The following is a 26,987-nucleotide window of genomic DNA, read 5'->3' as shown; positions in this document are numbered from 1 at the left end:
AAATTTGGAGCCTCGTTACTCTGCGCGGAATGCGAAGCGAGGAGTTGCCATTCGAATTTACTACGCGGCCTCGATGCGATTGGTTGGTTCGCGGACAGCGGTACGACGCGATTGGCCAGTTCCCCACAGGGCCCGTGCCGTGGTTGGCCTAAGACAGCGCGGAAGCGGGGAGTTAAAGAGTCTATGCCTGTCGTGGGAGCTGACCTGGCCCCTCGGGAGCGCTCTGGAGTCGCCTATTGGGGGGGCTTCCTTTTTATACACACCACTAGGTACGTTCTTTGTAGTCCCTGGCCTTTCCTCCTGTCTTGAATTGGAGAGCTCACTTTTCCTTTCTCCCGACCCACCTGCCCACTGTCCCCGGGGTGAATGGGAGCAGCGAGGGACTAGGTGCCGGGGGGGGGGGGGGGGGGCAAGCAGTGATCGTGTAGGTTTGGGAGTGACACTGGCCGGAGTGTCCACCTCTGCACTTCACCCAAGGAAGCCAGCTGCTTCAGCCTTCCAAGAAGTAGATTCTTTCTCCCTAGTCGTATCCCCCTTTGACTGAAAGTAATTCAGTCTGGCCTTCTACCCTGGGCTTCTTAGCGAATAGGAGGATATTTGAGGAGAGGCAACCAAAGGAGGCGGTTAATTTCCTGGTCCTAATCAGTCATACTTCTTTGAGGGGGGCTAAAGTGGAGGAAAGACACCCGTGCACAAGCTTCGTCGTCACGTATTTGCTTGCTACAAATAATTGTTGTTTAGCAACTGTAGTTTAATAGGCAATTGCTGGGATAGCCGAAGGATGTTCAGAGTCTTTAGAGACTTGAAATAATGAATAAAGAACTATAGGTTCTTTTAGTTGAAAAGAGTTTTGTGTCTGCTATAACATTTAGTTGCCTCGGAAGTGGACCTGAACTCATTCATATGTGATTGACTGCTACTTATATGCCACTTCTCTGAGCCTAAATCTTCTGCAAAATGATTATCACTGATACCGTATCTCTCTAGCTTTAAAGGTTATTTGGAGGATCACTTTAGAAAATATACGTGATGCCTCTTTGTAAACTGTAAAAAAAAAAAAAAAAGACCCAAGAGCGTTAGATTTTGAGTTCTTTTTGCGAAATATGTTTGTTGAATACATTTTAGTTGTCAAAATGAATGTGGAACTTTGTGGTTTCATTTTTCATACTTATTTCTTTTTAGTTTTCTCTCTGTGCTATGGGAGATGTCAAAGAATCAAGAATGCAAATACCACCGGAAACTCCAGGAAGGATCCCGGTTTTGAATCCTTTCGAAAGTCCTGGTGATTATTCTAATCTCCATGAACAAACTCTCTCCAGTCCTTCTGTTTTTAAATCAACAAAATTACCAGTAAGTTATTCTTGACTAGTATATACAAATTATTTTAAACGTAAACATCTTTCTTTAGAATGGAGAAATTTATCCTGGAGCACATATGTCTGGAATGTGCTTTTTTAGTTGTAATGTTCACTACAGTGTAGTGATTGGGCTAAAAATAAGTTAGGTAGTTTTTCTTTTTTTTTTTTTTTTTAGTTAAAATTTCTCTTTTTTTTCTTTCAGTGGATAATGTGTTGGCTTCCTGCAACTGGGTGTAGCTAGATACTATGATTGATGACATATTTACTAATACTATATTTGAGGAGACACTATCATAAAATTATCTATTCTCATTTATTCAGCAAATCTATTTGAATGCTGCTGTGTTAGATAAAGTACTAGGCATAGAGAAGAAGTCAGGGTCATTAGACACAAACTCTCAAGGAGCTTGTATTCTAATGCAGGAGTCAGCAAACTTTTTCTGTCAAGGGCCAGACAGTAAATATTTCAGGCTTTGCAGGTCATCTTGTTGCTGTTACAACTAGTCACCTCTGCCTTGTATCACAAAAGCAGCCATAGGCAATATGTAAACAATGAAACATGGCTGTGTTTCAATAAAGCTTTCTTCATGGACATTTGAATTTCATGTAATTTTCACATGTCATAAAATAATAATTTTTAAAAATTTTCCAACCATTTTTAGTTTGCAGATTGTATAAAAAGAAGCCAACATCTACTCTAAAGGAAAACTCATAACTAATCTAGCAACTTCAAAACAATATATGTGGTATTAGTGGCTAAGGTGATTAAGGGTGATATGGAAAGGAAAGTGCTCTTTTAGAGATTAGGGAAGACTTTATCGCTTTAGCTTATTTTTACTTTTATTTGCTACACTGGAGTTCTTTTGAAGTATGATCTTTTAACCTAGTAAATTACCTAGAAAAACTGCAAAGTGTGTTGCTGTTTATGCTGTATTTCATATCCGCTAAAACTACGAGCAAGTAAAATTTTACAGTTATGCAGTTTATATTGAGTTGTAAATATGGCCTCATGATTTTTGATTGAACTGTATTAAATTTTAGTTCTCTGTTAATCTAGAATAAATAATAGATTAGCTGCAACTTAATCCTCAAAACCAGAATGTGTGGGATGTTGGATTTTTAAGCCTGATTTTGTCAAAAATGCATTCGGAATTATAGATTAGGATTTGGGTAAATTTTTGGTTCAGTTGGATAGTTGAATGCAGAAAAGCAGCAGTGATTACCATTCATAATTATTTTAAGGATCAACTATTTTATGAGCTTTTGCAGGCACTTTTGTAGTTAGGACTTCATTTCATTTCAGTTCATTCTTAGTGAAAGTAAAGACCTTTGGTAAATCTAGTAAGAGATTTTTACCTTTACATGGGTATGTTGCATCACTGATGAGTATTAATTGTGGAATTTCTATACCTTTATTACTCTACTGTGATTTTTTTTCCATTATTATGCAATTTTAAAAATCACCCAGATGGAAGATTTGGATATTTTAAAATGTAGTCCAGTCAGTTGACTTAGTGTGATTTGATTACCATTTGCCATTTAATTTAGTGGTAAAGCCAAATTTTAAAATACAAGCTTTGAAATACTTTTGCATTATAACCATTCACATTATTTTTGAAGCTGACATTGGTTAGAATTTTGATGAACTATTTTAGTTTGCTTTTACTCATAGGTTCACTTTCTTTTGTTAAGACTCCAGGGAAATTTAGATGGTCTATTGATCAGCTAGCTGTAATAAATCCTGTAGAAATAGACCCAGAAGACATTCATCGTCAAGCTTTATACTTAAGTCATTCTCGGTAAGTTTTCCTTTTTTGTATTTAAGTATAATAACATGTTCTTAAGTGAAGAGAGATAGGAAACTCCGAAGGTTGAATATATTTATAGGTAAAGATATCAGGGAGAAAAAATTCTGAAACAGATTTATTGTAGCTAAGTGAAGAGTGAGTTCAAAGAACTATATCCAGAAAGAAGATTCCCTTGCTAACAGTTGTAAACCTAAGTAGGAATCTTTTTTTTTTTTTTTTTTTAGAGATACTTCCCTCTGCTTCTTATGGGACAACTGTGCTTTCCAGCACTTGGTAGAGAGAAGAACATTTTGAAATTTGTACCTTTCTACATGATTGTGGCTTCTCCCATTGAATTTTTATATTGTTTTATTTTTTGGTGGTGTTGGGTAAAGCAAAATGCTCTTTCATTGCTGTCTATGTTTGGGGAAGCCTAAAATCCCAAAACACATTGAATGGAAGGGTATCCATTAGCAACAGAGAGAGCTTTTCTAGACATTATCCAGTTTTGATATAAGACCCTTAGGGGATCTAAATTACATTGTACTGAAGTAAATCTAGTAATCAGAGCAGCCTTAACTTTTTGCTGTGTTATGCAGGTTTCGAGCACTAGTGTGCCTCAGACTGGTGGGCTGCTTGATGATGTCCAATGTAGTGAGAACATGCACTTCTTAGGTGGAACAGACCTAGCTTTTGATTACATAGTACTGTAATCTGTAATTATAAATAACGGTGTTTGGTAATAGTTTGGGGGCTTCTTGTTGATGTCAGTTTTATAGTCTGATGTTTTAAGTATTTGAAACAATTGACTACTGGTGTGACCAGCTTTTAATTTTCAGTCCCAAGGTACATGTGTTGTCAGTCCAAAATAATGGATAATTGTTTTCCCTTTAACTTTAGAATTCAGTCACACAAAAATGTACACATGTTGAGATGCTTTTACAAATATTTGTCTGGATTTTTAACCCCTTCCTCTCTTGGCTTAGTAACTTGATGACCATTCACTGACAATTAATGTCCATCCAGAGGTGTTAGGAAGGGAATAGAATGGGGTTAGAGCATAAGAGGATTTTAACTGAAATATAAATAATACCTTTGAAGAGAAGGTGGAAAGAATATCTAAAAGCAAATGAGTGACAAATTAGACTGATTTTTTTGTTTCACACAAACTCTGTGTTTTATTATTTGCCTCTTGGTATATTCAACCATGGACAACTGTTATCTTCAGTTAAGAGATATTTATTGAGCACCTTCAGGAATACTGAAGAAGCATAGACTATTATTTCTGATATCCAGAGCCAACAGTACAATTAACCAAAGTTGTGGCACATTTCCATACTTATTGATAAATGATATGTCCTCTAGGTAGGTTTATGAAAAGAATCTTGGTGTATTTCAGTAGGTAGATTTATAATACAAAAGAGGGGAAAAGAGTGGGAAAACCCTAATTTTAATTTAATTTACTGGTGTAATTCAGTAAATGATTACGGCTTCTACAAAGGATAATGAGTACATTCTCAACAAAATATGCTGACTCATTCTTAGAAACAAACAGTGGCTTCCAGTGTCTCTTCCTATCTAATCCGAGGGCCCAATTTCAGTGCTTCCCACCCTTTCATACTGCTCCACATAAAAAATGATAATTGTAAGGCAGATGGGTGTAAATAAATGAATCTGTGCATATGGAAGGTGAACAGTCCTGAAAAGGCCCTCCCCTACTCAGGATCCATTCAGGATATTCCTGTAACCTATTTGCATCATGCTGGTGTTCTTTGTCAGGATACTCTGTCCTGTATGACTTCTGAGAACCTTCCATGATTAGGTTCTACAATATTTGCCTAAACTGATTTTCACTGCTTCTAGCAATTGCCTGAATATTTCAGGTTCTTAAAGTGCCTCTGATGAAGCAGAAAATGTTTCTGAATGAGGTGATATTAAATCAGAGCTTACTAAATACTATATTGCTGTTATTATTATGCACTGTCATTTTGACCTGGCTTATGTGCATGAGAAGATAAAGAGAACTGAGTTATTTGTCCCCAGAATGGCTGTTGTTGAAGCTGAGATATGTGGATTATCATTGTAGTCTATTTTCTCATCATCATTCCCTTACTTGAAAAATTCACTTGATTTTAATTTGTGAAACGTACATTTTTATATAAGGTTTGTTAAAGCCACAAATAATATACGTGAAAAATTTTGAGAGACCATCATTTAAATTGTTATAAAAAGAAGTGTTTTACCAATTTATTAACAGAAAGCAAATAATCTTCCTTGGGATAGATTAAAGTGGTCCTCCAAGGCTAGCTGCTTAGTCCTTGGCAAGTCTATGCCTTGTGCTTGAGACCTGACATTTTGTGTTAAATCTTGTAGCTGATAAATTTGTGTTGCTGTAATTACATATTGTATCAAAGTGAAAAAAAAAATCATTTGGACAGAATTCTATATTGTCATTATTTTATTTCATAATTAATATTTTTGCTTCTTTGTTCAGAACTGTAAGGATATAGTTTCTTTTCTTCTATTTCAGAGTAAGAGTTGATTCTAAAATTATAGCTATCATAAGTTTGCTATAACAGAAGAAAGAGAATCTGGACAATTTTTAGATTTCTGTGGAAAGAAATACTTCTTAATTTATGATGGTTAAAGGACAATGTTTATTCAAATTACTTTATGTTGTTAATAGTAATTTAAAAATTATATCAATGTAAGCCCTTGAACAGAAAATACTATTCCATTCAAACTGAATGGAAAAGAGGGAGGTAAGCCTACCAGCACAATGCCAAATACCTAAATGCTGTCATTTACTGAATGTGATAAGACATCAGTTTTTCTCTTAAAATGAGCCTAACATTTGCCAGTTTTCAACAGAAGGAAATTATTTCTTTGAAAGCTTATTATTTTAAATGTTCAATCAGCTGAAGTAATGGCATGGTTATGTTTCTTCTTTATCTCTGTATAGAATAGATAAAGATGTGGAAGACAAAAGACAAAAAGCCATTGAAGAGGTAACTTAAAACTGTTACTGATCATAACGCCGGTTAAGCATCAATTCTGCGCGCACGTCACCCCGTTTAGGATGACTTCCTTCACATCCTTTCCTATCGCAGATCGCCGCCAGCCTGGCCTGTCCCCAGCTGTGTCTGGGCCCCTCTGTGCTCCCGTAAGACCAGCGTTGCTCAGCTATGCCAGGGCCTGTCACAGTGCTCTTACGATACTGTAGTGACTGGTTTAGTGCTTCTCTCCCCTAGACTACATTCTTTTCTTGGCCAATATTGTACTTCATTTATCTTTTCATTCTCAGGGCCTAGCCGGTTTGTCTTCCTTGTGCTGTCAGCATACCGATGAGTACAAACTTCTGTTTCAACTTGGAGTTTATGTAGAGAAAGTTGAATATTTTCAGACCTTGAAAATCTAGATTGGCATTGGCAATGGTTTTATCGTTTATTGTTAATGCTTTGAATTTTTGAAATAAAATACCTTACTAAAACATAAAAAAAAGCATATGACAAATATAGGGGTTTTTAAAAATAAAAATAATAAACTAAGTTTTTCACTTTTTGCTGCTTTGTTTGATGATCTCCTCTTAGAGTGCAAGCCAGGGTTATCTATCTAGTTATTTCCCAGAGAGTCTTTATGTCATGGCAACATCTGTTTTTCCTTTTTCCCTCGCTAGCCCCCTCTACCCACCTCTATTCCTTAGCTCTATTTGGCCCTTCTGCACCCCAGAAGACTTCAGCTATGCTGTGTGTAGAGATTAAGTGATGCTCTGGCCCCTCCTACACTTACTTTTCTAGTGTTGGTATTGTCTCCTTGTGTTTCAGATATAGCATATTTCTTCAAAAACCGTTGCATGTGCTTTACTCCTCCCAGACATTATACTTCTTTATGTAGTAACTTCAGAATTCTCATTCTGATCCAATCACTTGATTCCACCACAGTTGAATATTCTCAGACTGGTTCCCCTTTCCCAACATTTTAGAAAATATGCTTTCCCTTTAGAATCCTCAATTTTAAAGGGAAATTCAGCAGAAAATTTAAGAAGATGAGGTCGGAGCGAAAATTAGGGTCAGCGTATCAGAAACAAGTTAATATATCAGAAACAAATTAAATATTTTCAAATGTATAAATTTTTGAAAGAATAAATACATGCAGATAGTCAAAACAAAACAAAATTTGGACTTCAAAGAAAAATTATAAAATGAAAATGAAGAGCTTCTTGTTTCCCATCTTACTTCCTAAAAATAACTATGTGATATTTATACTTTCAGATTAATTTTATGTATATAACAGCAAATGACCTTTAACAAATAGGATCACCATTCTCGTTTTGCATCTTGCTTAATAATGTTTCTTAGATTTTTTATTATTAGCGCATACTGATTTTTAGTAACAGCATAGTATTCCTTTTATGAATGTGTCATAACCTAACTCAGCCCCTACTGATAGATATTTAGGTTGTGTTTGGTGTTTTTCTATCACAAATAATGCTTCAGTGAACACAGTTGTACATATATCTTTGTGTAATTGCAACATACTTGCTAAGTCAGAGGCTTTGTGTTTTTCAGTTTAGGTAAAGTTTGCCATGCCGCCCTACCAAGAGGTGATAGCAGTTTTTACTCCTGGCCACGTTATGACACTTGATGCTTTCTCATGTCTGCAATACTGGTTATTATTCAGCTTCTTAATTTGTATTATCACTTTAAAAATTTCATCTTGTTAATTTGGATGTATATGTTTTTCATTTTGATTGAACTAAATACATTGCTTCGTTAGTTGATGGGTCCTTTATATTTCTGGAAATTGTACTTATTGTAATTTCTGCCCCCTCCCCCTCTTTTTTTTTTTTTTTTTACATCTTTCCTCATGTCGAGGAAATTGTTCTTTACCATATGTATAGCAGAATATAAAGAAAATGTTTTGGGAGTGCCTGGCTGCTTCAGTCCTTACAACATAAGACTAAGACTCTTGATCTCAGAATTTTGAGTTTGAGCCCCACATTGGATGTAGAGATTACTTAAGAAAAGAAAAATCTTAAAAAAAGAAAGAAAAGTAAATGTTTTGAATTCGTCCCAAAACAGAGAGTGGGAAGGGAAAAATCCTGTATTAGACTTTATTTCATAGCTGGGATGAAAAAAGGAAAGACCTGTATCCAAATGCTCTTATCTCCATTTGAGTGTACTGGCCAGTGGTGTACTATAAATGTTTAACAGCTGGCCCTCTGGCTGTGGGAGGAGTATGATTTTTAGTGACTGCTGTTTTCTCTAATGTAAATACTTCAGCCATGGCCAGTTTCAAGTTACTGCTGTGACATTACCGAATGGTAAAAGAAGGGCAGCGGGAGAGCAGTGTGTGTGGGAGTGCCACCATGCTGATGCAGAAGACATGATGAATCTCAGGAGCACCGATACTGGGGAGTGTCCAATAATTAGCGAGTCATGAGTTGGGGCTTTTGTTACCTTTTTGTTTTATATATTTTTTTGTAAGTTTACAAGTTTTTAACATTGGCTTTAACCACTGATGCACAAAATTCCAGAAAATTTAATAATTAGGTCTTGAGAGCCAGGATAAGCCTGTGCCAGCACACCAATCATACTAGCTTACTTGTATACATCTATTTCCATTTATTTCTTCCCTCTTCATCCTCCCTTTTGTCATCTGCACCCTCCCCCCCCCAAAAAAAAATTGGGAGGAATTAAAAGTATTTCTATGATTAATGCCCGTAGATTAATTTGCAAGTTTTAAATTTTAGTGATTGAAGTATTAACATTTCTCTTTATATATACTTTACATTTCTTTTATTTTACCTTTGGTCATTTGTGCTTTTAAGTATTAAGATTTTTAAATGTAACTAACTATAAAGTCTATGTAACATGTTTGATGATTATTTGAAAATAACATGGGTACTTGTTTGTATTGGGGGGGAATTATATCTAATTGTATGACTTTAATTTTTCTAGTTTTTCACAAAAGATGTCATTGTACCCTCTCCTTGGACTGATCATGAAGGGAAACAGCTCTCAGAGTCTCATTCCAGTAAATGTAAGTGTACTAAAAATCATATGAATGAAAATTATTAAATCATAGAATTGTAAAACTCAGTGAATATAAAGCAATATATAGTGAAGTGTCAGCTTATCTGCTTTGGTAAGGAGCTTGATACACGTTAGATTTCTGGATACCGGACGATTTAACCTTTTAAGGGTCAGGTTTTCAGGTAAGGAATGAACAAATCATGAGAATAAAAGGCACAGCATAGAGAATATAGTCAGTGATGTTGTAATAGCGCTGGGTGGTGACAGACGGTAGCTACGCTTGTGAACAGAGCATAACATACAGAGTTGTACAGAGTTGTCAAATCACTGTGTTGTGCACATAAAACTAATGTAACGTGTGTCAACGACAAAAAAGCTGTTTAGAGTTTACAATTGAAAATGTGACTAAAATGTACTGAATTCTTATTTTTGGCCATTTTGTTCTGAATTTAACTTCTTCATGACTGTTGTGAGTATCAGTTATGATGGTTATAGAGGATCCATTGATGCAGAAATAGTTGGTATTGAATCAAGAACTGAGTTGTTGGTGATTTCTGCCTAATTTTCAAGGTTAATATTTAAAATGAAATTCTTAAATTGCTTTGCTTTTTGCTAATTTGCTGATTTCTTATAAAGGTAGAGGAAGTATGGACACTTGACCTCTAGGGCAGTATTATATAGCTGATTATATGCAAAATATTATTAATAAGGAAATTGAAGGACAAACCAGTAATCTTTTATTTTTCTGCCTTCAGGAAATGGTTATCTTTTATTTGCTCTCACTGTCCTTTGAGTTGTGAGCCATGTTCGAGTATCACTTGTATATGTAGGCTCATTTCAGTGAAATTGCCTACTCTTCTATATAGCATTCATTAATTATGCTCTCAGTATAAGAAGGACTATTCCATCCTTTATCAAAAACACAATAATAGGTAAAATGGATTGAACACTCTCCATGTGCCAGACAGTGCTAAGTGCTTTCAGTAATTCCTTACAACAGCTCACCTGAGGGAGGTACTATTATTGGCCTCATTTGATGAGAAAAGCTAGTTTTAGAAAGCTTAGAGCACTTGTTCAGGATTACAAAGAGGATAAAAGTGGTAGAACCTGGAGTCACAACTAGACGTTTTCAGTTGGAGTCTGTATTCTCAGCCATGACAAACAGAAGGTAGCATGCAGTAGTGGGTGGAGACCTGAGCTGGAGACCTCCTGCTACTATAAACCTACAGGGGTGATCTTGATCAAATTATTCGGTCTCTTTAGACCTCAGCTTTTTATTTATAAAATAAAGGAGGTGAACTACATAGTTGTCTCTCCCAGCTCTTAAAATTTCTGTCCAGGGTGACATTTTCATAGACACTATTTTTTTCCCCCAACTCTTCATGTTGATTTTTGACAAGGTGAATCAACCTTCTTATATGGTCTTTTTACAGGTGGGCACAGGCAAAAATGGTTTTGTTTATTCACATTGGCTTATACTGTTAACTTTTACTATTTTTAATACTTGTGCAGCAAGATGCTTCAATGAATATCCTCGTGTGTTTTTATTTATGGACTTGAGTGAGAATTTATTTGGAATATACACATAGGCTGAGAATTCCTAGCGTATAGACTATGTGTTTACCTGTTTTGACTATGCAGTGGCCCCCTTCCCCAGAATGAATGCACAGTCTACATGACCACCAACAGTGCCTAGGATTCCTATGTCCCCACATCCCTGCCAGCACTTGGCATTATCCAGCTTTCAAATGTTTGCCTTTCCTTTTTTTTTTTTAATTTAATTTTATTTACATTCAATTAATTAACGTAGAGTGTATTGTTAGTATCAGAGGTAGAGTTCAGGGGTGCCTGGGTGGCTTAGTCGTTAAGCATCTACCTTTGGCTCAGGTCATGATCCCAGGGTCCTGGGATCGAGTCCCGCATCTGGCTCCCTGCTCACCGGGAAGTGTGCTTCTCCCTCTCCCACTCCCCCTGCTGGTGTTTTTGCTCTCGCTATCTCTCTTTCTGTCAAATAAATAAATAAAATCTTAAAAAAGGGAGAGTTGAGTGACTCATCTGTTGTATATAACACCCAGTGCTCATTACATCACATGCCCTCTTTAATGCCCAACACCCAGTTACCTCATCCCCCCACCCACTTCCCCTCCAGCGACCCTCAGTTTGTTTCTTCTGATTAAGAGTCCCTTTTGGTTTGTCTCCTCAATTTTGTAATTTTGTCTTGTTTTATTTTTCCCGCCCTTCCTCTATGCTCCTCTGTTTTGTTTCTTAAATTCCACGTATGAGTGATAATGCATGATAATTGTCTTTCTCTGATTGACTTATTTCACTTAGCATAATACCCTCTGGTTCTGTCCATGTCATTGCAAATGGCAAGATTTCATTTTTTTGATGGCTGAATAATATTCCATTGTATATATATATACACCACATCTTCTTTATCCATTCATCTGTTGATGGACATCTGGACTCTTTCCATAGTTTGGCTATTGTGGACACTGCTGCTATAAACATTGGTGTGCAGGTGCCCCTTCGGATCACTACATTTGTATCTTTGGGGTAAATACCTAGTAGTACCATTGCTGGGTTATAGGGTAGCTCTATTTTTAACTTTTTGAGGAACCTCCATCCTGTTTTCCAGAGTGGCTGCAGCAGCTTGCATTCCCACCAACAGTGTAGGAGGGTTCCCCTTTCTCCACATCCTCGCCAACATCTGTTGTTTCCTGACTTGTTAATTTTAGCCACTTTGACTGGTGTGAGGTGGTATCTCATTGTGGTTTTGATTTGTATTTCCCTGATGAGTGATGTTGAGCATTTTTTCACGTGTCTGTTGGCCATTTGTATGTCCTCTTTGAAGAAATGTCTGTTCATGTCTTTTGCCCATTTCTTGACTGGATTTATTGCTTTTGGATGTTGAGTTTGATAAGTTCTTTATAGATTTTGGATACTAGCCCTTTATCTGATAAAAAATGTTTGCCATTCCTAGTGGGTTATTTGACATTCTAAATGATTGTTAAAATTTTCATTTCTTTATATACTGATGGTCTTTGAAATTTCCTTTCTTGTAAAATACCTGTTTATAATTTATTCGCTATATTTTTATTGGAGTTACTGGGTTTTTTTTCTTGGTAATTTCTAAGACACCTTGTTTAACAAGGTTATATTGGTTCTAAACATTTCATATACCATCTCCCATTCTGTCATATGTATGCTGTTTTTGTTCTTGATGTCTTTGGTTGCATAGAAATCCTAATTTTGATGTAATCAAATCCATCAATTTTTTTTTTCTCCTTTGATTGTGTTTTAAGCTTATTTAAGAAGTCCTTCTGGGGGAAGCAACCAAGGAAACACTTGCAATAGAGTTGAAAAGCATAATAATGCTGCATTTGGTGTCTTTCTGATCTAAGGAGGTCAGGGAAGGCATGCTGGTAGAAGATAATTTAAGCTGAGACCTAATTAGCCAGACTCAGCAAATGAGGGAGAAAAGTCAGAATAGTATGAGAAATACCTAAATGTGAGAGAGAACCTGGTTTTTTTTAGGTGCTCAAATAAATAGTGTTTAGTTGGAGGGCAACTGTGCTAGAGACAGACAAGGTTTTGAAGGGCTTTCTACGATGCTAAGGTGTATGGACTCTAGCCTGAAGACCAAGGACGTTCGTTACAGGGTTTTCTGCAGCGGAGTACCTTGATTACATTTGCTTTATAGAAGGTCACACTGCTTACAGCAAAGAAAGCATTCAAATGTAGAATTTTCTTTTTTATTTTTTTACTCATTCTGACAATATTTACTAGGCGACTTTATTTACCCATCCACCCACTTACTCATTCACCCATTTATTTAAGTTTATTAGGTTACTAGTCTTTATTGTATAATGTTCTTTAAGCTTTCTGACCTTTTTGTTTGTTTGTTTTTTGTCTCCTTGCCTTTTCCTTCCTTTTATTTTGTTTATATTAGTCATTTTTGTCAGTGTGTGTTTTTTTCTTTTTTTATTATGTTATGTTAATCATCATACATTACATCATTAGTTTTTGATGTAGTGTTCCATGATTCATTGTTTGTGTATAACACTCAGTGCTCCATGCAGAATGTGTCCTCCTTAATACCAGGCTAACCCATCCCCCCACCCCCCTCCCCTTTAGAACCCTCAGTTTGTTTTTCAGAGTCCGTAGTCTCTCATGGTTCGTCTCCCCCTCATTGTGTATTTTTTTTTATCTCATGATTTTCAAGTTACAAAACTTAGTAGTCATTAATTTTCAATTAAAAAAATATTTGCAGCCCTACTTTTGGTTCCTGTTATGAAAAGAAACTGAACATAGTTTTATCAAATTTTAGGTTCTGTTGAAATAATCTGGCATTTTAATTCAGACAATTTATATCACCCATTTTGCAAAAGCATTAAGCAACAGAGGATCTGTTTGAGGACTTTGAGGTTGACTAACATGCACCCTCAGTCTTTTAAGATTGACATAATAGAGGGGCGCCTGGGTGGCTCAGTCGTTAAGCGTCTGCCTTTGGCTCAGGTCATGATCTCAGGGTCCTGGGATCGAGCCCCGCATCAGGCTCCCTGCTCAGCGGGGAGTCTGCGTCTCCCTCTCCCTCTGCCTCTCCCCACTGCTCCTACTATCTCTCTCTCTCTCTCTCTCTCTCTCTCTCTCTATCTCTCTGTCTCAAATGAATAAATAAAAAAAAAAATTCTTAAAAAAAAAAAGATTGACATAATACAGAGTAACCATACTTTCTTTAAAAACTATTACTTGGTGCCTCTTTATTTGCTGTGGTAATCATTCAAGTTTTACCTCTGTGCTCCTTCAAAATTAAAACACTAACAGAAACATGCCAAGTTATTATATATGCAGATATTTATTTTAAAAGTGTTATAGAATGAAAGTTTTCACTTTGTTTATTTTTTTACTCTGGAAAAAGTCACCCTTAAAGTAAATGGAGAATATAAAATGTAAGATTTCAGGGGCGCCTGGGTGGCTCAGTCGGTTAAGCGTCTGCCTTCAGCTCAGGTCATGATCCCAGGGTCCTGGGATCGAGCCCCGCATCGGGCTTCCTGCTACACGTAAAGCCTGCTTCTCCCTCTCCCACTTCCCCTGCTTGTGTTCCCTCTCTCGCTGTGTCTCTGTCAAATAAATAAATAAAATCTTTAAAATTAAAATAAAAAAATAAAATATAAGATTTGACACTTAAAATGTTTTATAGGTATTAATATAACTAGTGAATCTCCAATTGGAAGAAAACTGACCATCCATTCTGAGAAAAGCAATGGTGAGTATGAATATACTCTGAAATGAAGAATGTTCCACATTAAGCTACATTTGATTTTAAATTCAGTTTTTGTGATAACACTTTACTCTGGAGTCGAAATTGTTTAATTATGAATGAGCTATAGGAGAGCTATTTTTTTTTTTTTTTAATTTATTTGACAGAGACACAGTGAGAGAGGGAACACAAGCAGGGGGAGTGGGAGGGGGAGAAGCAAGCTTCCCGCAGAGCAGGGAGCCCGATGCGGGACTCGATCCCAGGACCCTGGGATCATGACCTGAGCCGAAGGCAGACACTTAACCACTGAGCCACCCAGGCACCCCATGGAGAACTAATTTTTAAAAACAATTAGAATAGATATGTCCCTCCATGTTTTAGAAATAGCAGTAGTGTGTGTGTGTGTGTTGTTGTTGTTGTTTGAAGCATATGAGTCAATTTCTGGTTTTGGAAAGCATTTTTCTGAAAATTTGTGAATAATTAGGAAATCTATCCCCAAATAGAGTTGACCCTTGAACAACATGGGGGCTAAGGATACCAGCCCCCTATGCACTCGAAAATCCATATATAACTTTTTACTTCTGCAGAATATAACTGCTAGTAACCTACTGTTGACTGGAAGCCTTACTAATAACATAGTCAATTAACATGTATTTTGTTTGTTACATGTACTATGTAGTGTATTCTTACAGTAAGTTAGAAGAATACGTTAAGAAAATCCTCAGGAAGAGAAACTACATTTATAGTACTGTACTGTAGTTATTGAAAAACAGGCACATGCAGTTTAAATACATGTTGTTCAGGGGTCAGCTGTAGAGGCTGGCTTCTTTTCTGATTCCAGCGCCAGCAGTACAACCAGAAGTTAACTCTTACCATTAACAGGTTTATATCAGAGCTGGAAGGTGTGGGAAACTGCTTATAGAAGGGTGGCATGTTTTTAATAGAATGCATAAGTGAAATAATTCAATTTGGCTGGAACATCATGGGGAGATGGTTGATTGGGAAGCACATGCTAAATTGCATGTAATATGCTTGCATTGATTTATCCACGTTTGTATTTATTTATCTGCTTGCTTCCAGCTGCTTGTCAGACATTGCTGTCTCTTCCTGTGGATTTTAATTTAGAAAATGTATTAGGTAAGTATCGTATTTGTTTAAACCTTTAATAACTTAGATAGAAGGTTTTGTTTTGATGGCTTTTTGTAAATGGAAATAGGTGGCAATGTCTCTTTCTAAAGAAGTGGGAAAACGGTCCGAAAATTTCTTTTTCTATAACTTGGCCTGATGAGCATTTTTGTCATAATGAATTTTGCTTTAGACATAAACTATTCATTGGCACATCGTATTGGTTTTACCTATGCTAATAAGTACTCAAAAAAGAAAGAATAATTTCAGATTTCAAACGTCACATATGCAATTAAACTTTGCCCTCTTTTTGAAAAAAATCCTAATATATAGTACATGCTTTTTTTTTTTAATCATGTAACTGAAGCATAATTGCTCTTCAGAATGACTAGCTTTGCCTTTTATTCTGTTAATATTAAATATAGGTGACTATTTTAGAGCTGATGAATTTTCAGATCAATCTCCTGGAAACCTCAGTTCTTCATCCCTCAGAAGAAAGCTGTTTTTAGATGGCAATGGAAGTATTTCTGACTCCTTACCTCCAGCTTCTCCCAGAAGTCCTCGCAGTGGTGCTCAAGCCTCAGTTGAGGTTTTTTATTCGATAGATTTATCTCCTGTACGGTGTAGGAGCCCTGTGCAGACACCAAGTTCGGTAAGAAGCGTATGAAAAATGTACTGTAGTTTGCTAGAGATGGATCTCGAGGCTCATTTTGTCCGCAAGGAATGGTTGCTTTGGGGTTTTATATTTCATGAGGGGTTAGACCAGTTCACATTTTGTCATTAGTCAGGAATGTTTTGGTTAGACTCCATTTTTGTATTTAGAGGTATACAGGATGGCCAGATTAATCATGAGTCTCAAGGACTTTCAGCGTAAGTTGTTTTCTGAGCTGTGTAAGGTTTTCAGTATACCACAGCTGGATTGACATTAATGGAGTAATTTAAAGTTGTTCATAAACAGCTGTGCATCTGAGATAGATTGGTGTGTTTAAACACTGCATTTATATTTTATTTTGACTAACATACTCTATTTCAAAATTTTTCCAACAGTCTTCTTAATTGTTCTTGCCTTCTGGTGAATGACCAAAGTTTATATGACCTACTTGGTAAACGTGTTTTGAAGATGAAAATAAATAGCATATGGTATAACAAATTGAGAAAGAGAACCGTATAATTTTATTTATTTTTATCACAGGGGCAGTTTTCTTCCAGCCCTATTCAGGGCAGTGCAAAAAAATACAGCTTGGGAAGTAGAACCAGCCCTTCACCTCTTTCTTCACCCACTTTCTCACCAATTGCATTTCAGATAGGAAAGACTCCACTCTCGGGTATGTCTCATAAGAAAGTACCTAATTTCAATTTCTATATTTACCAACATTTGTTATTAAAGAGTTTCTTTTTTAGCTTGTTCTAACTGTAGAGCTCTAAATGACCGCTAATCTTCTAAAATTTAAAAACTGGCTTTTTAAAACAAAAGGAACAATTTACCTTCAAAACCTGGATTCTTGACAAAGTTCTGCGCTAGTATTAAACACCGGTCATCTGATTAGCAGTATTTATATCAAGCATTCTTGTAAAGGGAATCAAAGAAAGATGGTGGTTTTAGAGTTAAGTTGGTTTCTGTGTGCCTTCTGACCTGTAGGTTCAGACTTTGTAATCACATATTCGTATTTTGTAAAGATACGTTTGTTTGAGTAAGACTTCTAAGGTAAATTTAGTGTGTGGAAATTTACATATTTCTCTTTGCAGTATGTTAGTTTCTCTGAAATAAAATTTTAACTCCTTTGAAAAAATTACAATAAAAAGCTATGCATAATAAATAAAATTGGAAACCTGAAAACTACTTTTGTTAGTGTTTATGTATGTATAGGTACTTTTGCATAAATATGTATGTACTTTTGTTTGGAGATAGACACACACACACCATAGTTCTGTGGTCTGCTTTTTTCACAAAGTATTGTATTATGAATATTTTCATAGGTCATTCAAATCATTTATTATTGTATGAAACAATGATTTTGAGATGTATCATTTGTTTTCAACCATTGATGAACATTTAGATTGTTTCTAATTTTTTTTATCAAAATAATTATTTTTGTATATAGTACATATTTTAGGTTAAATTCTCAGAAGTGGAATTATTTGGTCAAAGGGGGTGAATGTTTTTAAGGATCTTGATGAATTTGGTCAAATTTTCTTTATAAAAGATTGTACCAATTGAAATTTTCATCAGTAGTACATAAGAAAGTCAGTTTCTGCCATGTAGAAGCACTGGTATTACCATTCTTTGTGGTGTTTCTTAATGTGTTATATTACAAAGATGTCTCTTACTGCTTTAATTTTTGTATCAAAGATACAAAATGATGGTGTTGAACTCTTTCCGGATATTTATTGGCCCTTTATTTTGGGGGAGGGATTCTTAGTTCATACTTCACTGTTTTTGTTAAACAAATGCTTTCTTATTGCTTCAACTTCCATATTTTTTATTATTTATGTGGCTGACCACTTCATATGTTTATTTGCCATTGGGAGGATTGTTTATGGGCTCTTGCCCATTTTTTTAAACTTCTGTTTTTTGTTAGGCCAGTGAAGTTATTAAAAGTATTATATTTTAAAGCACCTTTATCATTTTGATTACCATTGTTAAGCTCTTTGTTATTGCAAATATTATTTTACAATTTTTTGCTTGCTTTTTAACATTGCTTATAGTATTTTGCAAGGTTTTTACCTGCTTCATTTACCGGGTATAACTATTAACTTGCAGCTCTCGGCTGATTTGTCCAGTATCTTCTTCATATATGAACACTATTACTATAGGAGCAATATGTTTATGAGGAAATAATTCTCAGGGAGTAAATTATTTTGTTTAATTAAAAGGAAATGCCAGAGGAGTTCTTTTTGAAGAGTCTCATGCTGCTTACTGAGACACATTCATTTGTGCTATTGTTTGTAACACCAAAATTTCACTTCAGTAAACAGTACAATGTTCCAGAAATCCAATTTTTCTGGCATTAAAACACTTAGTAATGTCTTTTCCATTTGCATGTTTTTATGATGGAATTTTTCCCTTCCAATCTTTTAGATCAAAGGAAGTTTACTTTTCATTCTCCTGATAATTCGGCTGGAACAACAAATTCTAATGGAATTACTAATCCATGTATCAGAAGTCCTTATATAGATGGCTGCTCACCAATTAAGAATTGGTCTCCTATGAGACTCGAGATGTGTACAGGCGGTACTCAGTATCGGACCTCCCTGATTCGGATACCTTTCACTCTCGAGGCCCACGGGGAAGATGAAGAAGACCAGGTGAATCTTCCTTCCACAGAATCCTCGTCACCAGCCATGGACACGGGTGGAGTACACCTGCGGCAGGTGACCAGTGACACTTCTGCACATGGCACACGTTTGGTAGTGACTGCCATGTCTATTACACAGAATCAGTCCAGTACTTCTGAGAAGGAATTAGCACTGTTGCAGGATGTTGAAAGTGAGAAGGAGAACAACACTGTGGATATGGTTGATCCTATAGAAATAGCAGATGAGAACACTTGGATTAAGGAGCCGGTTGATAATGGGAGTTTGCCCATGACTGATTTTGTGAGTGGGATTGCCTTCAGTATTGAAAACTCTCATATATGCATGTCACCTCTTGCAGAAAGCAGTGTCATTCCTTGTGAAAACAGTAACATTCAGGTAAGAAATTTTAATATTCTAGAGTCCTTTACTTTCTCCCTTATTCTGTGTTTTTCTGAGATTATACTAAGAAAATAGGTTAACTGTGAGGACTGTAGTATTATATAACTTTATATGTATGTGTGTGTGTGTGTGTATATATATATATATATAATATTTTTTAAAAATATCAATCCAGGGCGCCTGGGTGGCTCAGTTGGTTAAGCGACTGCCTTCAGCTCAGGTCATGATCCTGGAGTCCCGGGATCGAGTCCCGCATCGGGCTCCCTGCTTGGCAGGGAGTCTGCTTCTCCCTCTGATCCTCCCCCCTCTCATGCTCTCTGTCTCTCATTCTCTCTCTCTCTCAAATAAATAAATAAAATCTTTAAAAAAATAAATAAATAAATAAATAAATAAAATAAAATAAAAATATCAATCCATGGTGACACTAAGAGGGTTAGTTTCTTTTAATTGGGACTGATGTTGCATATTTAATATTCACATTCACTGGTCCTTATTTGGAGTAGGGAAAGATGAGAGCAGAAAAGAAATCAAGCTGCTCTGTTTTTATAGAGTGCTAGGGTCAGGCAACTTCTCAGGATTCATCTCTCTCTCATTCATTAATTGCCATAGTCTGAGCTGAGAATTTTGAAAGAACTTTAAAATAGTCAGAAAGGCAATTCTTACGTGCCATTTTATAGTAACAACATCTAGCTCTTATGTAGCTCTTACCTTTTTCCAGGCATTATTCTGAGTATTATTCTGAGTATTATTCTGAGTAACACTTTACATGTGTTAATTTATTGAATCTTCACAGGGTTATTGTGAAATAGGTGGACTATTATCCCCATTTTACAGAGGAGGAAACTGAGGGTCAGAGAGGTTAAGTAAATTACCTCCATTGGTAGCAAGTACTGGTGCCAAGATTTGAATCCTGGCAGTATGGCTTTAGAGTTCACGTTCTTGAATCCGAGTTTGTACTGACTCATGGTAATAGCTAACATGTACACAGGGTTTCAGTGTGTCAGGTGCTTTTTCAACCACTTTATATGTAGTCATTCATTTAATTCTCCCACCACCCTATAATGTTTTAGTGCTGTCAGTTTTGGAATGCTAAAATTTAAAACTCACAGAGGGTTTCTAAATGACCCAAAATTAAATATAATCCTCTGCTCATGTTTTTATGTCTGTACCGTCTCTCCTGACTTCTAGGATCTTTGTTCAGAAAAAATACATTAGAATCACTTTTATATGTGTTAGCTTCTAAATTTGGTTCCTAAGGGAAAAAGCACTTACATCGAACTTAGCCTTCAAGGTATTGTTAACTTCTTTTCCTCTCCTTTTTCCTCACTGCCTTTTTTTTTTTCAGACCATTTATAGAAGAATCAAAATGCTTTCATTGAAATACACTTTAATCATCTAACTCAACTACCCACTGGAAGCCTATTTCACTACTAAATTGTCATCCAATCTATGCTTGAGTGTCTGCAGGGGTATTCTAATCCATTTTCGGGCTTCTCTTATCATTACAAGCCTCTTCCTTATATTGAACTAAAATATGGTTCTGTCTGTGATATCTACCAGTCAGCTTCAGTTTGACGCTTTGGACTGTATCATAATAATATTTACCTTTGGCAGAGATTTAATAGTTTAAAAACTTCAGACATTCTTATTTTCCTACCACAAAGGCAGCTTCTAACCACTTGAAGACAGCCATATTTTCCCAGGGCCTTTTGACTTGCTTTATTGTGGACTGGTTGGCTTCCATGTGTGGTACAAGCTGTCATCCCAGAATATCCCTTCAGATTGGGAATTCCCTTCACCGCTCCTATGTTCTGTTTCCTGTTTTCTGCATTCCATTCTTGTCTTTCCTGGTTTACCTCTCACTTTACTGGAACACATTTTCTGGTAGCTTTGTGAGGAGGAGTACATTTTTAGATACTGCATGTCTAATCATGTATTCTTCATTCTCTCACATGAGAGTTTGGAAATAATTGTCCTTCAGACTTTGAAGGCATTGTTTCATTGATTCTACTTCATTATTGCTGGTGAGAGATCCGAAACCATTTTTTACTGAATCTTTTGTATATGATCTTTTTCTACCCACCCCTGGACATGTATAGGATCTTCTCTTTGTCTACAGTGTTCAGCAATTTCAGTGATTCTTTGGCGTGGGTATCTTTTTGTCCATAGTACTGGGCACTCAGGAGAGCCTTACGATCTGTAAACTCATGCCCTTCCCTTCTTGGATCTTTTTTTGAATAATATCTTGGATTTCTCTCTCTCCCTTTCATTTTTCTTTCTGGAATTTCCTTTTAATTCTCCAATTTTTAAAAATCTTTCCACTATATTTTTTATTTCATTTTTGTTTGCGTATCATTAACTTCTAAGGCTTTTTGGGGGTGGAGGGGCTTTGTTTTTGCTTTTGGTATTAATTTAAAAATCTGTAGCATGGCTGGCAAAGCATCCAATGGTCTGACCTTTGCCTTACTCGTCAGCTTCATTTTGTTTCCCTTCATTCTCTTTGTTTCAGTCACATTAGCTTTCCAGAGTTTTAAATAACCATCTTCCTTCTTGTTAAAAAGAGCCTTTCCACACTCTGCTTAGAATTCCTCTCTCTCCTACTTGACCTGTTTAACTCCTATTCGTTTTTTAGTTCACAACTTAATGATCACATCCTCAAAGGAGCCCTCCCTGATCATACTAGCCAAGCCAGATCTCGTCATATGGTTTCATAATTCCACGTACACTTTGCATTATTTCCATTCAGACCATTTATCGAGTAGTCATGGGTGTTTTTGTTTATCCCAGAGCTTATGTGTAATAGCTGCTTGTTAAATATTTGTGGAATGAAAACAATGAATGTATAGGTAAGTTCAACCAGAGGGACTGTATGAAGTGAGAACAGTGAGCCAATCAGTGTTTGGAACCCTGAGGAAAAGTCAAGGGTTTGGTAAAGAAAGGCGATCCCCCAAAGGAAACTGAGAAGGACCAGCCAGAGGGGAGAGTGGGACATGAGGAAAGCATAGTGTCATGGAACATCTTAAGGAAAGAGTGGTTAGTGCTGTTAAAGTAAAAGCAAGGAATATAGGACTTGAAAAGTGGCTGTTGAATTAATAACGGAAGTAATTTGGTGAGTGAACAGCCTCAAGGTGGGGTGGTGAAAAGTGAATGGAAGGAGGGTAAAGAAGGTGAAGTCATGAAAAATTATGTGTAGATAACTCTTTGAAGAACCTTTGTTGTGAAGGGAAGGGTTATCATAGCTAGAGAAGAACATTAAAGTCCAAGATCTTTTTGTAGTTTCTTTTTTAACTTTGTTTTTACTTTAGATGGGAGAAACTGGCATATTTTAGGTTGAGAGGGAGAAGAGTAAAAAGAACAAAGAAAACTAGAAATTGGGCAGGATAATTATTAATAATAGGTATCAATTATGTATCCTTTTCACATACCAGAGACCAGGGCAAGTATTTTACAGTTAGAATCTAATCCCCATGATGCTTTACAGCAGATGCAATAAATCTAATCTGTAAAATCGTGATGCATTTTTATACATGAAGGAACTGAGGTGTGCGAGATGGGATAGAATCTAGAGCTCTGGGAGGACGATTAGCACAAGTAACCCTTCCACTTTCATGGGGGACGAGGGTGGGGGCTGGGATGGACGTGGGTACATATATTTGTAGCTGGGGGCTAACATGGCTTTAAGGAGCTTGGGCTTGGGAAAGCAAAGTGGCAGATTTCAGTTTATTTCCTAGCTCAGTTTTATCAGTTTCAGGAAGTGAGAGCTTCTTTGAGTTTGTTCCCTCTTATTTAAAATGGGGATAATAAGAGGACTGTAGGATAATAGTTTGATCATTGTGAATTGAGTTCATGTGAGTATACTTACAATGCCTAAATACTCCCTTAGGAATGGGCGACAAAGACTTCTGTGACAGGTAGCAAGCAAGAGGCACAGAGGACAGGGAAGATGAGGGTGGTGAGCGAAGGGCGAAAGTGCTGAGGCCTGATTGCAGGGAATGCATTATAAGCCACAGTGCTTGCCAGTCGAGAACCTGAACCTGGAATGTTTTTGAAAGACCACATCTGATTTATGTGGGAGAAAAATACAGTAACAGTGTGTAGGATGATTGGCAGTAAAAACACCATTTACAGGTAGCATAGTCCAACTGGAAGAAGATCTACATTGCATTCAGAACTAAACTTGAATTAGAGTTCTGTCATTTACAGGCTGTGGATCTTAAGGCAAGGTCCACTTCACAGCGAGCCGAGCATGACTTTTTAATCTTTAATAGCCCTCTTCCTTCTCAGCTCTAAAGTGTTGCTGATGCCAATTTCGATGCCTATGGGGAGTTACGAGATGATCTATATTGTCTGGTTGGTTCATGGTAGGCATCCCCATTAGCAGTGGTCTACATGAGGGCCAGTGCGGTCAGCTGCCATCTTATGGGGCCGCCCATTGATTCTTCTCTTCCTAAGGAGAAGAATCTTCTCTTCCTGTGTCTTACTCCCTAACGTATTAACTTTTCCCTTGATACATTCAGTTATGCATTACTATTGAGTAGTATAAACCAGTTGTTTGGCACTGGTGATAAAAGGAAAAGTAATTGTCAGATTCTCTGGGAGCAAACTGATAATTCGCTTTTGATCAAATAGCTGTGGAATGGTAACAGAGCCAGGTGTTTCCCCCTGGAACATAATGGAAGATTCTTCTTTTACGTGTCACAAGGGTTTTGTTCAAATAGAACATGACTCCAGTAGTGAACACATATTCATTCTTCCCTGAAAACTGGAAACATTTTTCTGAAGATAATGGTAGAATGCACTTTCTAGGCTATTCTAATGTTTGTGATGGAGACAAAAGTACAGCCTTTTCCTTCCCTCTGACCCTAATTTGCAGGAAAGAGTTTAAGTCCAGGGTGAGTCCCTCACGGGGTTTGGTGTTATTTGGTGCTCAGCACTGTGCAGGTAGATGTAGTGTGTGTCGTGGACAGGGGCATGGGAGCCTCAGCTCTTCATCACCTCATTCTGTCCAACCCTGTGAAAGGCCACCTTTCTGAACCTCTGCTTCCTCAGCTGTGAAGTCTATAGGATTGCTGTAAGGACAAAGTAAGGATGGTAAGATGGAGAGTGCCAGACAGGCCCGGGCACTTTTTTAGGGCCTCAATAAGTATTTATCCTCTATGTACCAAAACTGAAGTTTGCCAGAATCCCTTTTTTCACTTGGGGCTTGCAACAGTACGTCCTAGAGAATGCTACAATTAATTAAAATGAAAAGTTGAACTAACATCTAGAGCCTTTATATATGTGGTATTATTATGAAAGTAAGTTTGTATTTCAACAATGGGTGTGAGTATAATGTAACTGACCTTTTAAAAAATGTGAATTATCTTGAATACTCTTAAAGATAGCATGCCTTTTAGGTAAATCCTACTTAGAGATAAAACCAAGCTATTCAGAGACAAGCTTGGTAAAGCTTGAATTGAAGAAGTTGACTATATAATCCTCACTTTTATCTGCTGGGTGTGATCACACAGTAACAGGAAAGCAGGTTCATAGTGCCTTGTTCAGATTCTAAAGGAAACTACAAGATGTATTTTATCAAAAGGAATGGTGTAATACAGTGACTACTTTGAAGAACAACCAGTTCTATATAGAACTACCTCTTATATTTCTGTATTTTAAATTTAATTCAGTATGATCAATATTAAATAATACATTGTATTGTTCACTTGTGAATCGTAGTATATAGGAGTGCCTGGGTGGCTTAGTCGTTAAGCGTCTGCCTTCGGCTCAGGTCATGATCCCAGGGTCCTGGGATCGAGCCCCGCATCGGGCTCCCTGCTCAGCGGGAAGCCTGCTTCTCCCTCTCCCACTCCCCCGGCTTGTGTTCCCGCTCTCACTGTGTCTCTGTCAAATAAGTAAATAAAACCTTTAAAAAAAAAAATAGTAGTATATAGTGACTCACTTACTTTATATTTATATATAAGTTGTATATTTTATAGGAATATATAATTTCAGAAATATTTTATATAAATATTTTTAATTTTACTTTAACATCCAAGTTCCTCAAATTTTGTGGATAAGTGAATCCGTTTGCAATGTTATCCTTGGTGTTTTTTTTTCATCCTTCCTGTCAGATGGATAGTGGCTATAACACACAGAATTGTGGAAGCAATATTATGGATACTGTTGGAGCAGATAGTGATGCACAAACCTTGGAACTTGAGAATAAATCTCAAGTTTTTAATACAAAGGTATGGAAAAAACAGAGAAAGCTTGATATGGTTGTCTAAGTATTTATTTAATATGACTTTTTTCAGGGGCACCTGAATGGCTCAGTTGGTAGAGCATGTGACTTGATCTCAGGGTTGTGAGTTCGAGCCCCACCTTGGGTGTAAAGATTACTTAAGATCTTTAAAAATTTTTTTTTCCAGTATTTTTTCCACCCATTTTGCTTAAAATTTTGTTAATTATGTTTATCCCTCATCCTATTTTCAGTTCATTTAACAGCAGATGGTGGTTTTTAAATCAAAACACTTCATTTTCCTAAATAACTCTTTGGCTATGGGACAGGTTAAGAGGCTGGAGAGGGAGAGCTAGTCCTAGTTTGGAATAGGCACCTGAACTCCTTTCCTTACAACTAAAGGGGAATAGGAAGAGGGGTGCCACGACCTTTTTTTGCCTCTAACATTGTTTCAAAGTTAAAGTTAAAGAATTTTAATTATTAGGAAAGTGATATAACTGAGAGACCACACATCAAAGTAAGAACTCTCAAAGGTAAGCGCTCTTTTCTTAAAATCCAAAAGCCTTTCAAGACTATGAATAACATACCTTACCTACTAAGTATTTGTAGAGGTATACTTTTGACTAGGACATTTACTGTACCTTCTAGGTAGGATGGTTATAACTATATATGCATATTTGAGGAAAACCGGTCATAATTTTAGGCAGTAATCAGGAGAATCTTTGATTTTTATATGCCAATTGGTTCATAAACACAACAGCAGCAAGTGTACAACTGAACAGAACTCTCTCCAGGTGAATATTAAGATATAATATGGAGGCCACCTTAATTTCCCTTTCCTCCATTTTGTTGAGGTGGGATTATAGTTGTTCATTTAAAAGTAAGCAAGCATTAGGGTATAGGAAAAGGACTTTTTGATGCAGAATATTGATTTATAGAAAACCCTATCTTCACTGTCCCTTTAGAATTCATAAGGGAATCTGCATTCAGGTTTTAAAACATGGTAGCTACACCCTTGAATAGTCCTATTCAAGCAGCAAATAAGGTATTTTTTTTTTTCCTCCCACAGGAAGACCGTGTAACACAGAGGTGTTGAATGAAAACAGCAACTCCTCCTCAAGGCAGCAGTCCATAGAATACCTCTCAGAACCAAAGACCATCATCACTCAGTGGCTCCTCACATAATTTTTTATGCACAGGATCAATAATGTGATTGTGATTGGGAAAAAGTTGCTTCAACTAACATGCTTAGCTTTTTTTCTTTCCCCCCTTAATGTGAAAAATCCAAGGGCTTAATTTAGTGACCTGGCAACAACAGAAAAGCTCCTAGAACTTTCAACTCATTGAAGTACAACTGTATTTTTTATTAATAAATATTTTTGTACTTACCTGGATTGATGTGTTTAACAATAACAGGTTTGAGAACAAGGACTTTGCTCTGTCCCACAGGGTCAGTGAACTGCCTGTTAGTAAACCTTATCAACAGCACTGAATTTAGCAGTA

The 26,987-nt window shown here is 36.6% G+C and overlaps 1 protein-coding gene across 6 annotated transcripts; it reads left to right on the top strand.

Annotated features, from left to right (window-relative positions):
- Nucleotides 1-145: 145 nt before the first annotated feature.
- On the top strand, nucleotides 146-26,872 carry BORA (BORA aurora kinase A activator). Of its 6 annotated transcripts, XM_036073109.2 has the most exons (12): nucleotides 146-269; nucleotides 1,183-1,350; nucleotides 3,051-3,157; nucleotides 6,108-6,153; nucleotides 9,106-9,187; nucleotides 14,384-14,449; nucleotides 15,524-15,580; nucleotides 15,994-16,220; nucleotides 16,761-16,893; nucleotides 18,648-19,261; nucleotides 25,378-25,494; nucleotides 26,554-26,872. In XM_036073109.2, the coding sequence occupies exons 2-12, from the start codon at nucleotides 1,198-1,200 to the stop codon at nucleotides 26,578-26,580; spliced, it is 1,629 nt and encodes a 542-aa protein (XP_035929002.1). In that variant the 5' UTR covers nucleotides 146-269; nucleotides 1,183-1,197; the 3' UTR covers nucleotides 26,581-26,872. The 6 variants fall into 6 exon arrangements, with proteins under 6 accessions (XP_035929002.1, XP_035929003.1, XP_077926392.1 ...); XM_036073110.2 differs by lacking the exon at nucleotides 14,384-14,449; XM_078070266.1 differs by lacking the exon at nucleotides 25,378-25,494.
- The last annotated feature ends 115 nt before the right edge of the window (nucleotides 26,873-26,987 follow it).

Source organism: Halichoerus grypus, chromosome 4 (genome assembly GCF_964656455.1).
Source record: "Halichoerus grypus chromosome 4, mHalGry1.hap1.1, whole genome shotgun sequence".
Classification (NCBI taxonomy): Eukaryota; Metazoa; Chordata; class Mammalia; order Carnivora; family Phocidae; genus Halichoerus; species Halichoerus grypus.
The sequence above is the reverse complement of the archived record's forward strand: the minus strand, read 5'-3'. Positions and strand labels throughout refer to the sequence as shown.